At 35.7% G+C, this 14,522-nt stretch overlaps 1 protein-coding gene and 1 long non-coding RNA gene across 2 annotated transcripts in view; one reads left to right on the top strand and one right to left on the bottom strand.

Moving 5' to 3' along the window:
- Window positions 1-10,839, bottom strand: part of LOC132196226 (uncharacterized) — a 40,967-nt gene extending 30,128 nt beyond the window's left edge. The window contains exons 1-2 of the long non-coding RNA XR_009441751.1: window positions 10,698-10,839; window positions 8,466-8,555 (exon numbers count right to left, since the gene is read on the bottom strand). This is a non-coding gene — a long non-coding RNA (uncharacterized LOC132196226). The remainder of the gene's footprint in view (window positions 1-8,465; window positions 8,556-10,697) is intronic.
- On the top strand, window positions 1,187-6,446 carry LOC132195917 (integrin alpha-4-like). Its single transcript, XM_059618216.1, has 23 exons — window positions 1,187-1,404; window positions 1,519-1,687; window positions 1,827-1,945; window positions 2,001-2,111; window positions 2,173-2,267; window positions 2,323-2,461; window positions 2,535-2,629; window positions 2,687-2,822; window positions 2,933-3,018; window positions 3,102-3,305; window positions 3,359-3,470; window positions 3,522-3,701; window positions 3,763-3,936; window positions 3,997-4,112; window positions 4,169-4,286; window positions 4,340-4,487; window positions 4,543-4,896; window positions 4,955-5,042; window positions 5,116-5,226; window positions 5,289-5,502; window positions 5,560-5,647; window positions 5,702-5,888; window positions 5,939-6,446. The coding sequence occupies exons 2-23, from the start codon at window positions 1,530-1,532 to the stop codon at window positions 6,038-6,040; spliced, it is 3,135 nt and encodes a 1,044-aa protein (XP_059474199.1). The 5' UTR covers window positions 1,187-1,404; window positions 1,519-1,529; the 3' UTR covers window positions 6,041-6,446.
- Window positions 10,840-14,522: the final 3,683 nt, after the last annotated feature.

The raw sequence follows: 14,522 nt of genomic DNA, 5'->3' as shown, positions 1-14,522 counted from the left end.
CGCGCGCGGAGCATCCATAGCGCTCTCTCGCTTGCTCGCGCCGCTCTCTCGCCATACCTGAAGGTAAAGCAGGCTTAATTGCTTGCATTACGCCATTACGAGATTACCATGGGAGCTGGGGAATATGAGCAGCAACGCTGCGAAACATACAAATTAATAAATTCCAGCAGCCAGCCAGCGAGCTGCACGCTTGTTTAGCCAACTTTGAAAGCAGCCCTTCCTCTGCTCGAGTGAAATAAAGCTGCGGGGGACCCGCGCCGATTCGCAGAGAGAACACGGAAAAGCGGGTGGGCTAACCAAAAAAACTTGCATTTCGGCACTTTTTCATTCCGAGCGCACACATTTTTTAACAGCACCCACGGGGAGCTTGCCCTGGCGCAAAAATTGTTATTTACAGACTTTGTGATTTCAATGCTCAGCTCGGAAAACAAAATGAAAAAATTATTTGACAAAAGGAAACAAAAATTGGATACCAAACTTTATAAAAAAAATGTTATTTAATTAATATTAATTTAAATACTTGATTTTTATAACATATGATTATTATTTAAAACTTTTAATTTTTAGATTTACTTTTAAAATTTTATTATTTCGTATTTTTTTATCCATTTGTTTTTACTCAGTAAAGCTAAAAAAAGTCATTGATCTAAAATTATATTATCAATTTATAAAAATTAATATTTTCGTCAGGTTGCTGCAGGATTTATAGCAAAATTTTTTTCAAAAAGATCTGACTTTGCACGATCTATGTGATTAAATTTGATTAGATAATTATGTTGTATTTTCAGCATTCCAATTTGAAAAAAAAATCATCACTAAAAATGTTAAACATGCAATCATGTTGAGCAGGAGAAGGAGAAATTGATTAGAATTAAAATCGTGCTGTGCGACGTTTGGAAGTTCCGCAAGTTAGGCAAAGTTCGATTTGATCAAATCGAGTTTGGAGGTTTGTCGAGCAGCCCTTTGGGGGTTCGGAGGGCGACTGTCACTTTGTCGCGACTCCAGAGAGCGCAATTAAGGACACGAATGAAAATGCACGCCGACATTAAGGCGCGTTAGTTTTGATCCTCGGGCGCGCAAACTTGCGTCAGTGCTGCGCGCGAAAGAGCAAAGTTGGCGCGACGATTTCCTCGCTGGCGTGTTTTTACGAGTCGAAAAGTTGTTATTGTTGAGCGCGCTGAGTGTCGAATGCGTGCGCGAGAAAGCACTTGGGCAATAATAATCGGCGGCGCACACGATATTAGCATAAATGCATTATTACCAGACGACAGCTCTAATGTCGTGCGACAACCCAACAAAAGCTGTGATGCAACATCAGCGCGCCTAATGGCTCCACTTGAGTACGGCCTGGTAATGAGCAAAACACTACTTTGCTACGTGCCCTAAGCATTCCACTCTGATAAGGTTCGTTTTTTCCTTTTTGACCAGGAAATCTATTATTAAATATATTATTTTCAAATGATCGCGGTTTAGATATAATTCTTTTGTTAAACGCAAACTTTTCCTTCTTAATGTTAGTTCCTTCAACGATGCGGCTCTACCCGCTCCTTTTTCTCCTGCTCTTGGAAAATGTTTGCAGTTTCAATTTGAATACAAATAACACTTTGGTCTATAAATCGGTGAACGAAGGTGATTATTTTGGATTCAGCATTGGTCTCTACCCTGGAAGTGAAAATGACGATCCTTGGTAATTATTCCACTACAAAATACAACGAGGAAGTATATAAAATAATGATCAAATTACCATATTTCAAGGACATATATATATATATATATATATATCATTCTTTTTTTCCAAATTCATTACTAGCTTAAATATTTTGAAGGTTGCTTGTGGGTGCGCCAAAATCAAAAGCAATTATGGAAGGAAATGCCTCAGTGCCAGGTGCAGTTTACAAATGCCCCATTAAGGAACCGTGTCGCAAATTGAAACTGGACTACACTTGTAAAATATTGTGGAAATAGAAATAATTGCTTTTTTTAATAATTTTCATTTTTAGTTGACCTGATCAAACAAAAATTTCAGTATATAAATTATTTAACAATTGACAAGAACACTTTCAATGAAATATCCGACTGCCTTGTTAAAGGCGACTGTTCTGCAGCTGAAGGTAAGATTTTGTACAATACCTCGAGGTGGATCAAATCAACTCGATTTCAATCTCTTGTAAGGAAAAATGGACAGTTTAAATGCTAGGAAATACTCGGACTACTACGATTCAGCAATGCTAGGAATGTCTCTTGACGTCACACAAGATCAATTCATAGTAAGCAATGGTCGACGTCAGAAGGAAACTTTTTACTCTTTTTGCCAATTTTAAGATTTGCAGTCCACGAGTGAAAATTTATTATCCAAGCATGCCAGTCTTTCTTCGGATATATGGCTTCTGTTATTGGGGAGCTTCAGATAAACTGGGTACCAAATCAACAAGAACCATTGTACCCTTGTTTTCTCGAAGAAGTATAAATATTCTCACTATAATTTATTTCAAACTTTTGAATATTAATTTATTTATATGTAAATATAATAACAGATGATGGCGAGTTCCTGAAAGCAGGCAATAACAATGATACTACCAACTTTCATTTCATTTGGGCCCAAGCTGGATTTTCAACTCAACTATACAAGGCATATTATACTATATTAAAATTCAATCCAGTAGAACTTCATAACTTGTTTTCATAGGAGGGCCGCAGTGTGATACTCGGGGCTCCAACTGCCAGGGGTATAGAGTTAGGCGCCGTCGTTGTTTACAAAGATCTGAGTAAATTTGAAGCTCCAGAAAAAACCTGGTTTCGACGAGAAGAAACAAAGTACTTAGGTATGCAAGTTTATTTTATGTTGGTTCAGTAGAGACTGTCTTTTTGGGTAAATGTTTCTGCCAATGCTTATGTTTTTTTTTTTAAATTGATTAAATTTTCATCATATAAGGTTATGCAGTATCAATCGGCCGATATTATTCTACCAGTGAAGAGTATTACGCAGCAGGAGCCCCTGGTTCTGATTCAAATGGACAGGTATATTTTCAGTAACCATTGGTTTTATACGCATTTTCTCAAATACAAAATAAAAATATTAAATGTTTTTAACTGTTGGAAAGGTGGTCATTGGACGGAAAAATTATGCAAAAGAAATACTTAAGGTGGAACAAGCTGAAGGAGCAGAACATTTTGGTGCTGCGCTCGCATCAGGTGATTTGAACGGCGATGGTTTAGACGACTTGCTTGTTGGGGCACCGCTATATTCAAATCTTGAAACTTTGCAAAATGAAGGAAGAGTCTTCGTTTATTTAGGAAGCAATTCAGTAAGCAATAAGGTCTAATGGTAACAAATCAATTTTCAAATTATTTATTACAGGGAAAAATGAAGAGACCAAAGTTAAATGCCGTAATTAATGGAAAGCACAAAAGTGGCAGATTTGGATTGACAATTGCCTGCATTGGTGATATGGACCGAGACGGATATGAAGGTTGTAAAAATAATTTATTTATTTTGTATGCTATCTTATGTCTTAACGCAGACTTTGCAATTGCGGCTCCGTACGCTGATGCTGATTCAGGAGAAGTTCAAATTTTCTATGGTAGTAAAGAAGGTCTAATGCATCAGCAGACTTTAAAAGGGCGAGAAATTTATCCAGGATTGTCTGGATTTGGTTATTCTATATCTCGGGGACAAGACATCGATAGAAATGGATATAAAGGTAAAAATTCAAAAGCAAATTAATATATATATTAAATAAAAAAAATGCACTTTCCTTATAGATATTGCCATTGGGTCATACCGGAGCGGGCATGCAGTAATATTTAGATCGTACCGAGTGGTCACCTTAAATATTTCCATGGATTTTGCTGAACAGGCTCTTTCGGTGAATGCAACTTCTGTCCTATTTAAGTATTGCATAAAATATGACGGAAAAAGCAAGCCAAAATTGCTCGGTATAACGATTGCAATTTTTTTTTATTAAAAAAAAAATTAAAAAATTATTCCAAGCGTAGATGTAGCTTTTGAACTCAAGTTGGACGATAGGCTTACTGCTGGAGGAATTTTAAGCAACGTCGTCACGGTTTTTGATGGAAATTCAACGTGCATTTCGGAGAATTTCACTGTTCATGTAATATAAAAGATTTTTGCTCCGAATGTTAAACTTAATTTTCAAAATCACCTCAGCGTCAAACTGTTAAAATCCCAATTAAAGTTACTGGTCGCTTCGGGGTAGTGTGTGACAAGGCCAGAAATAAATCCAGCGTTATAATTCCTACCACAAACGCCACACACAAACTGCCGGGTAAAATTCCATTTTTTTTCCAGCGACAAAAATATAATATTTAATTTCAACAGCATCTGATTTGTTTGACGTGAATTGCGCCGTTTTAAGAGACAAATTTGTAGAGGCAAGTGCTGAGATTAGTTTCTTGTTGGATTGCGGTAACAAATCTTATTGTCAACCAAATTTCACTATAATCATGACACTTCATAACAAACAAGAGTAGGTTCTTTTAAATTTGTAAATGAAATTATTTAACTAGCTCTTCAATTATCAGCCCAAGAAAGTCGGAAGACATTTTGGTTGGATCGGATGAAGCATCGCTAAATTTGCGAATTGAAAACAAGGGTGACCATGCCTTCAACACCACAGTCCACATTCAACTTCCTGAAAGCCTTAACATTTCTGAAAGTTGCGAGAAGATAAATGAAACAACTATTTGCAACGTCGGAAATCTGTTTGCTGGTTCCAGTTGGTCCCAGCAAATGTATATTACCCAAGACAAATTATCTGGTGAAGCACTGAACTTTGCAGTTGAAGTAGCCGCTGATGCTGATGTTCTGAGCAGAAAATTGCTAGCAACGAGTTTTTCAGTTCCTCTCACTTACGCAGCAAACATTTCAGTTTTCGGGTAAATATTAGTTTTTGTAAAATCAACTAAAATCCAAAAACTCATTCTTACATTTCAGAATTAAGAAAGATGAAACGTATTTGTTTAGCTTAAATAAAAAGGCTATAAATATGTCTTCTAGGGTTCAGACATCTTTTGAATATTTGGTAAGCAACACTTTTTTCTGGTTTTTTCAAGCTTCGGTATAACTTTTTAATAATTGATAATAATTAATAATAGCTGGAGAAATCAGGGCCCAGTCCATTGAGTGAAGTTATTCTCATAGTAAGCATACCAGTGGCAAAAAATACAACGGAAATTAAAAAATTTGTGACCATATGGAATCCGCAAGTATAATAAAACTTAACTAGTTATGAAGACAAAAATTAACAAGATTTAAAAAAAAAATCAAGTTCTTTGAAACAGGAGAGTGCAAATTTTCGGACGCCAAAATAACCCATCCGAGCAAAGAGCGCAACACTACATATGAAAAAAGTGAGACACTTTTCATCGACTGCATCAGTGGTGAATGGTTGTGCCAGCACATCCAGTGCACCATTTCACTACCTACAAAAACTCAGAGCGCCTCCTTGAAAATTGATATTGAAATAGAAACATCTCTTTTGGGTAAAGGAAAACAATAATAATATGTAATAAATTTTTCTAAATTTAATTACTATCAAGAATCGAACTTCAAATCTAAAAGTTTTATACTGTTCGAGTCTGCCGTAAAAGCTGAAGTAACGCAACCCAAAAACGTTCAGGGCCAAAGGTTGGTTTCACGAGATTGTATTCCAAAAATAAAATGTTCACTCTTTCCGCGTAGCATTGGGTTTGACCGCGTTTCAGTGGTCATGTTTCAACCAAGCGAGGCTCCGAAGGTGGCATATTGGGTTTACGCCGCTGCAGGGGCTGGCGCGTTGCTGCTGCTTCTTCTTATCTCTAGTGGGTTGGCAAAGGCTGGATTTTTTGATAGAAAAATTCACGACGAAATAAAAGTCATGAAAAGACAAGTAAGTGAAAAATCTCGTCTCAAATAGCAATTTATTCCATCTGTCTGCAGACTGGTACGTTGGCCACGCAGCGCTTTACAGTGGAAGAAGTCGAAGGTCGCATAGAGCAGTTGTTCAAAGCTGAGCCTGAAGACACAATGGCCACGGAATAATATTTGAATGCACTTTTTTAACTGCGTTAATTATTCTTTTCTACTTTCAATTTTAGTCAAATATTGGAAAGAATTAATATATAAATAGCCAAATATTTTTGGTGCTTCAAAATAATTTATTGTTAATGGTGTTTTTATGCAACGTGGTATTTTAAAGGGGTTTTTAATCAAGAATTGAAATTATTGAATTGAAGAGATCGGGCTTTTCCTCGTTGAAAAGCCCAATCTCATTCCATGATCATCTCCTCGAGTGTAAACTTCTTCAAACAAAATTGAAATTATTATGTGACAATATAATCATCAATTATCAGTATATAGAGTGAAAAATGCTTGTCCTTCCCAAAATTGTTGCTCTACTGTTATCTGCTTTAGTTTCATGATTGGAGGCAAAATAAAAATTAAAATATTGAAAATAAAATGAAACTCTTAATTACAAATCCTTTCATTATAACACTTTATGTTGAAAAAAAAACTTGTGTGGTTAATTATATTGTGTAAATTAATCAATTGATAATTTGATGGCAAACGTCAGATCAAATTATATTGCATTTGAGAAACAGCCAGATTATCGAGTGAGTTTTGTGCTTCCTGTTAGAGTTTGCGGTTTGGCCTGGAATAATAGGTTGACGTGCGAGCGCAGGCAAGGCAAGCCGCGCGTTTATCAAAGGCTCGCAGCAGCTCGCAGAATAAAGGAGCCAATAGCGGCGATATTAAATTGCGGCACGTAGGCTGATAACAGCCAGCAGCACAGCCTTCATATAAAGTGCACGGCACCTTCTTCCTGCCTTCTTTTGTTGGCCGCGCCGCAAAATAAAGCCATCGCGCCACCGGAATAATTCGCCAGACAGAGGCAAACTCAATTTCCAACTAATCTGCAAGGCTAATGAAACGCGAAACATAAAAATTGTTTCCAGCAGCGCTGGCGTAAAAAAATTAAAAGGGAAGAGAGAGACGCCTGCGAAAGTTTTTATTCGTACGTGCCACACTATTTTGATTGCCAAACTGATTAAAACGCGCAATTTGCATACAATTACCCCAGAGAGGTTTGTGACTCGTAATTTCCACGCGAGCACCATTAAAAACGCCCGTTTCGCGTGCTTCTGTTACTGAATACGGAAATAAGTATAGCTCTGCATTTTGTTTTGCAACTCTTTAAATTTAATGCGACGAATATTTTGAATTCAAGAGAAATGTGATAACATCAGGGGGTAAGGTGGTGGCTAAACTTATTCATTGATAAAGGATTAAAATTCTAAATAAGAAGGAATTGATAATTATTTAAAAATATTGAAAATGTTTGGGCAAATTAATGGTATAGATTTCGGTTTCACGCAGATTTTAAACATAATTAAATTCTAAAAAAAAAAAAGTTGAAACATTTGAAATAGTTTATTTATATATTAAAACCATTAAAATGATTCAACAAATTTTAATTAAATTTGTCTCAAACTGCGAAAATATAATTAACTCATTTACTAAATAACAACAAAAAATAAAAATATGAAAGGATTGTGTGTGGCTTTTAAAGAATAAATATATGTAAGCTAGCATGAATTTTTTTGCCTCATATCAACTTAATTCAAAATTAATAGCCTCCACAATTCAATTTAAATTTAAATTGAAATTTTTCATAATTGAATGGTCAAATTATAGTCTTGAATTAATGTTTCAGATTAAATAATTACGAATGAACGAACGACAACAGTAATTTCTTTGAATTGCGAAACGCTCAACTCGTTCAAGGAACGGCCATAAAATATGTTAAGTATTGCGTGCACTTTATCTTGTTGTTCTTGGTCGAGGGAGGATCCGCGGCCGCAGCATGACGGCGGTTTGTTTTGTCAACGCCATTAACTTAATGGCAGTTTGCTCAAGCGCTGGCTGATGTTATGCAAAGCAATTTCTCGTCGGCTAACAGCAAACGTCGCTGCGACAACAAAATCGACGGCCCCTATCCGTTACAACAATTGCCGCACATAATTAGATTAGCTACATTTTCCATCGTAAAAAGTCCTGTTTTATAAAACGTCACGTTTATCGGCGGCAAACATAAATTTTGCGCGGATGAATGTTGCAACCGATATTATTAATGTGCACGTACGTTGGCTCTTTTTGATTAATTCGCTGCGACTAGATTAAATTATCGGCTCCGGGTTTTAATGCGTTTACACGCAGCAATATCACGTTCTAGTGTCGAAACTAGGATGATACTCGCTCGCTGGTTTAATTACGCAAGCCAGAGCGGTGTAAAATTGCGACTGCTGAATTATTAACCGGCACTAATGCTCACGTGGCTTGTGGGATTTCCTCCGCTACATTCAAACGCATTCTATTGATTTTAAAAGAGTATTCAAAAGTATCTGATCTCACAAGCATTCACATTCCTCTATTTAACATTAATATTAAATGAAAAAGGTGTTCTTACCTGATCGTTGGCCTGTTCGGTGTTTTGACGAAGTTTTTTCTAATGGAACAAACGAAGTTTTTCAAAACTTTGAGGTTGTCTTGACGTTTCCTGAAACAAAACAAAAAAAAAACGATGTCATTATCCTGTACTACATCAGCGTCATATTATGATTGTAGTAAAAAATGAATATTATCATCTTATTTTACATCATTATTTTAAATGAAACCAATTTCTTTAAATCAGGTGAATGTAAACATAATTTTTTCATCAGATGAATTTAAATTTAATTATAATATTTATACGTTCAAATAGATATAAATTAATGCCACTGATAAAAAGCGTTGAGCTGATAGCAGCTGATGATTTAAGTCCCCTTTCAGCGTGAATTGCAAAAAAAAAATATTATTTAAAGATATTTTTATTAAAGATAATTTTTATGCTTTTTAGTTTCTGAATTTGAAACTGTAAACTCTCAAACTATCCATTCTTTCTTTTTTTATTGTATAACATAGACCTGGGAAAAAAATCGGTGATTTTTGTGGGCGAAATAATTTAGGTAATTTTTTCAGCTGAAATAAGTGATTTTAGGTGCAAAAATAAACAGGTCTGGCTCGATGATTTTTTTTACATCAGAATTGTGTTTTAATATGATTTATTTTTATAGAAAATTATATGAATAGAAAATTTTATGATTTAGGTGGTATATATTTTTATAATTCAAATAGGAAAAAATAGATGAAAATGTTCAATAATTGTGAAATACGGTGAAATTGGTAATTTGTAAAGAAAGATGATTTTATTTGATTATTATGCTGTCAATTTTCATAAAAATACAGATTTTGTCTTTATAATAATTAGTTCTTTTTCAACAAATAGGTTAAAAAAGAGGTGATTACTTAATTTTACCAACCCTATTAAATATCGTTTACTTGCATTAAAAGCTTTAATTAAAATAAAACGTTTTAAAAATGAAGTGAATTTTCAACGCTGGGAATGGTGCATGCGTGGCTGAACGAACTTTTCACTTTGCAGGCGTCGGGTTCAAGAGTTGAACGCGCCCATTTTAATTAAATCGCAGTGCGCGCGCTTGAATTAAAAGCAAATACAAGTGAACTATCGACGGCGGCGTTCTCAGGCGAAGAACAAGCCACTTTGGCAGCAGATTCAACAGGCGCAAACCCGCAAAGCCGAGCGAGAACAAACACACGTCTCGGCGAGTATTGATCGGCGGCGGCGGCCGAACCGCCGCCTGCCTGCACGCCGCTTATGCAACCGGTCCGCCGGTAATGAGCAGCGGGTTGCATAACCGGGGAATTGGGCTTGGCGACGACAACCCTCGCCACCCCCTGATGCCAATTGAAACACCCCAAGCAGACCGAGAATCGAATACGGTGGACCAGATCTGTGATTCCGCGAGGCAAAAATAACTATGGTGGGCAAGCAGTTTTGGTCCTCGGTACTTTGCGCCTTGCTTTGCTACCTGTTGCCCGCCGGGTGAGGCAGAGCTCCTAAGCCAAGGGGTTGCATCCGCGCCACCGGGATTACATACCCTCGCACCCTGCATGTACACGTCAAAAATTGGGTGCCTCACATTTTCGGGCCACGTTCACGCCTCGATTGAAATTCCCCAAAGCCTCAGGGTTTGAATAAGGCCAAACAATGAATTCTATTTTGAGATAATTGGGCAAATTCTGAGTAAAAAAGATAACAATTTTAGTCGGAAAGCCGCGTGAAAGGAGCCAAAATTACATATTGCTATAGATTCATTTTTGTTTTACAAATTTTAGAAGAATTCTCGTTCATTTAAAAAAATTAACTAACATATTTGTACACAAAAAATTTACATTATTTGATTAATCATAAATTTTTAACTGGAACTGATTAAATGCTAAAAAATATTGATATTTTAGAACTTTGAATTTTTTTGGGATTTAAAAAAAGAACCTTGATATTTTGCCTTGCCATATTTTTTTATATTTTTTTCCGACGTAATATTTACTAATGGAGGATAATAAATAAAATAAGGAACAAAATTATGATATCCTCTCAGAATATTATTGGGAAACAAATATAATTATAGAATAAGCCAAGTTTTCCCTGTTAAAAAAAAATTGATAAAAAAAAATATAATTCAATACAGACAAAATATTCTGTGTTTCAAGAAATGTGTAGTAATTTTTTTTAATATCGTGTTCAAAAAATTCATTTTGGAGATCAATTTCGATACGAGTCGACACAGCTATTTCTTACAGTTTTTTCACCTCCAGAATGATTACAAGCAAATTCCAAAGGGGAGCCTGGTTCTCGGTTATTTCCATGTGAGCGACCGACATCCAATATCTGGGAGGTGCAAAAAGTGGCGAAATTGGATTGCGCTCATTTTTTCTCTTGCCACTCTTTCGAGAAATGGCAATTTGATACGCTAAGTCGAAAAGTCGAGCAAATCGATGGCGGACCCGGTGGAGCCGCTCGCAGACAGAGCCACCGGCGCTTTCTCGCGGCGCCGCGCTGAACCTTGTTTTCGACAGCTTTTTTCGCAATCGTCTCGACACCCAGACTCCGCAGTGCAAAAAACGGACCGAATCGCACTCGCTGAACTGTGAAAAAGCTTGAAAGAAGAAGACCATTATTTCTCTTCTTGCGTCGAGCGCACTGTATAATTTCGCAATATTCCGTCCCAAAGTCGTTATTTCAATATTTCGCACGTAGGCAAAAAGCTTTCGAATGACATTGAATGTGAAAAAAGTCTCTTCAAGGCAAAGCACTCTGTCCTCTAAAGTTTGATTTCTTTACTCAAAATAAATGTTATCAATTTCAATGTTAACAATATCGGCAAAAACATGATTAAATTGATCTCAAAAATAATAAAATTAAAATTTGTGTGAATAGATATTAGCTTGGCTAATTTTATTTTAATTCCTTTTTATTTATTAATATATTATAGTTTTGATATAATTTATTTACACAATTTGTTTTAGTTAGTATTGAGATGATGCGTAATTTATAATTTAAAAAATCAATGCTATTTTTTTTAACTACCCTATTTCGCCCTAATTGTTAGAATAACTCAACATGTAATTTATATAATTTTGAGTTTTTTTAAATTTACATTTTAATTTTAAAGATAATAAATATTAATAAAGTATAGTGAAGTTTGCTTTCATAAAAAAATAAAGAAATTTCAAGCTACATAATAAGATTTATATTTTGTATTTTATATAAAATAGATAGTGAAACAATAGTGATGTCTCGAAAAGTTTAGATACAATTCTAATTAGTATCATTCAGAACGGGCTGCTCAGACGCATAAGAAATTTGAAAATCAAAAACGAAGATAGCAACTATCCCCATTCATAAAGATGAGCCGAATGAAATTGTTAAATTAAATTGTTTGCTTATTCAATGTTTTGACAAATATAATGTTTAACAAATATAAAACTTTAATTTTATTTGTACATGACTCAGTTGATATATTTACAAATTATTGTAACCCGTGATGATGATTTTTATAAATTAATAATTTTGCAGCCTTTTTCGTTAATTTCGTTTGGTAATTCCAATTTCGTATTCTTTGAAATATGATCTAAACATGAATGGAAAATAAACGGACGATTTAAGTTAAAATAGAAAATAAAATTTGTACGTCAAGTGTGACAAACGAAATTTGAGAAAAATTAGCACCTGTCGGGCGTATCTGTCCGTATGTGTGGAGCAACGTCAGCTTATTTTTTGCAGCAGAGGCGCATTAAGCGCGTGGGTGCGTATTGATCGGCCAGCCGAGGGACATTACGGAGAGCAGCTTGTTGGTTGGCATTGTCGTGTTGGTGCCTGAGGCGTCGGCAAAGGTGGTTGGCATGATATTTGCATGAAGGTAGGTGCGAGCGAGCGTGAGAGGCGCAGCATATTGATCTCTCTCAGCGCGCTCTCTCTCACACACACACATACACGGAGAGAGGCTAAGAATTATTATTCAGTCGAGAGCGGCCCATTGCGCCCAAGACGGCGGCGGCGGCGGCGGCGGAGGTGACGCCTGGCTCGCAAATGAGCCAGCCGCAGAATTTCCAGCAGGCGCGTGTCACCCACACCACACACATACACACTCACGCACGTCCATTCAAAAGCGGGTCTAATCTTCCCGGGTGGAAAAGAGAGCTTGTGAGAGGAGATGTCGCGCGGGAATAAAAAAGGGAATGAAAAATGCAATTATATTAAACTTTTATGCTTTCCTTTATCACATTTTGTAGGCAAAGAATTTTAATAAATTTAATTTTTATTTGGTAGATTTTTGTATAATTTTACGGTTTATAAAATTTATAATTTTATTATTGATTATTGAAGATAAATAGCAATAATACTTTCAAAAATATTTATAATTTAATGGTTTTCGGACCAGTGTATGATTATAAAAAGTAAAAACCAATTATGAAATCTCAATTTTAAATCTCAGAGTCATGTCTGTAAAATAGTTGATTTGTATTTAGGTGCAAGAAAATTTATTATTTAAGAAATCAATATAATTTTAATAAAAAATACAGTTACGGAATTTTGTTTCAATTCAATTTCCAATTTTCAGGCAGTTGAAAATTAAAACTTTTTAGTTATAATTACACCACAATTGTGTGCCGAAAAGAAAAGTTTGAAAAGTACCTCTTTGTTAGAGCCAGTGCAGCAGGAACAAAGTTTTTGTTTTAGATAATTCGAAGTAACTGTTACGATCGAAGTTTTTGCCTCTTAACCCGTTGCTAATTTTCGGAAATTGCCTCGAAAAAGAAGCACGGCGGCTTTTTGGAGAAGCAAAAAGGGGTCGCTCACTGACTTTAATTAAAGGCAAAACGTGTGCGGCCGTGGAGTCGGGAAAGTAAGTTCGTGAGCTTCATACATAACAAAAAAGAAAAACTCACCGGCGAGCCGAATAATGAAATTCCTTCTTTATTTTTTACTTAAGCGCGTTGGAAATAATAGACTTTGGTCATGAAATAAGGTTAGGATGTTGATGAGAGAGAAAAGGCGGAAATGTGCTTTTCCCGGGCACGCCAAATTGGCCGAATGGAAGGAGCCAACGGAAGATAAATAAACGCAAGGTGAAGGCAGAACGCGCGCACGCCGAAATCTGAAACATATGAGGAAAAAACGTGCCGGGAAAGCATTATGCTGCTCGACGGAGGGCGAGGAGGAAACGTCACTTGCAGAAAATGAAAGTCGACACATGCCAGCGAAAAATGAAGAAAAATGCACATCGCCTGAATAAACAAACAGATACATGCAAATGTCCTTAGCATCGGTTCAAATTTTAAATTAGATCCCTTCAAAAACTGGTTTGTAATTTATTTTTCATACACATCAATTCTTTTCATTTTCCACAAATTAATTCAATTATGTTATAATAAATAATAAAATTATAATAAACATTCAAAATTTAACATAAACACTGTAATTTTTTGTGCAAAGGAATTAATTAGTGAAAAAATATCAATTCTGGAATGATAAAAATTATGATTTAGGCATAATAATTAATTATTTACTTTGCATAACTGCATAATACATCATAAATTCTTTTTTTAAATATTCAGAAGTAAAACAGTTTATAAAATTTTTAATGTCAAATTTGTATAAACATTCTTTGAAAATAATTTTATTATGAATGATAATTGAATTTAAAACTTTTATTAATTTCCCAAAAGTAAAAAATTATTCATTTAAAATTTCCTTCGAACATTTAAGATTAAGTTGATAAAGAAATTAAATAAAGATTTTCAATTAATGAGGAAACGCCCTTAATATAAAACGCAGCGGCATTTTCCCTTGACAACAATGATAATTAATGCTTGTGCCACAGAGTCTGTCGGAGGAGCAACAATAATTTTTATGGTCTCTCGCAGAGGCGACGCTGGCGGCTGTTTTTAATCAGTTTCGCCGGAGGGTGGCAAAGGCCAATGGCTTCTTTCGCCTGCCCTAATGTTTTCGTGTGATGAGTCGCAGGCGAGTAAGTAATTAAGGGCCGAATTTGGCTGAGCGAGCGCCCCGCTTTCTCGCTCTCTCTCATATTGGATGGAGGGTCTGTTTGCCGTCGGACAC

This window comes from Neocloeon triangulifer, unplaced genomic scaffold (genome assembly GCF_031216515.1).
Source record: "Neocloeon triangulifer isolate White Clay Creek 2 clone unplaced genomic scaffold, ASM3121651v1 ptg000011l, whole genome shotgun sequence".
NCBI lineage: Eukaryota > Metazoa > Arthropoda > Insecta > Ephemeroptera > Baetidae > Neocloeon > Neocloeon triangulifer.
Note: the sequence above shows the minus strand (reverse complement) of the source record. Positions and strands in the feature narration are given on the sequence as shown.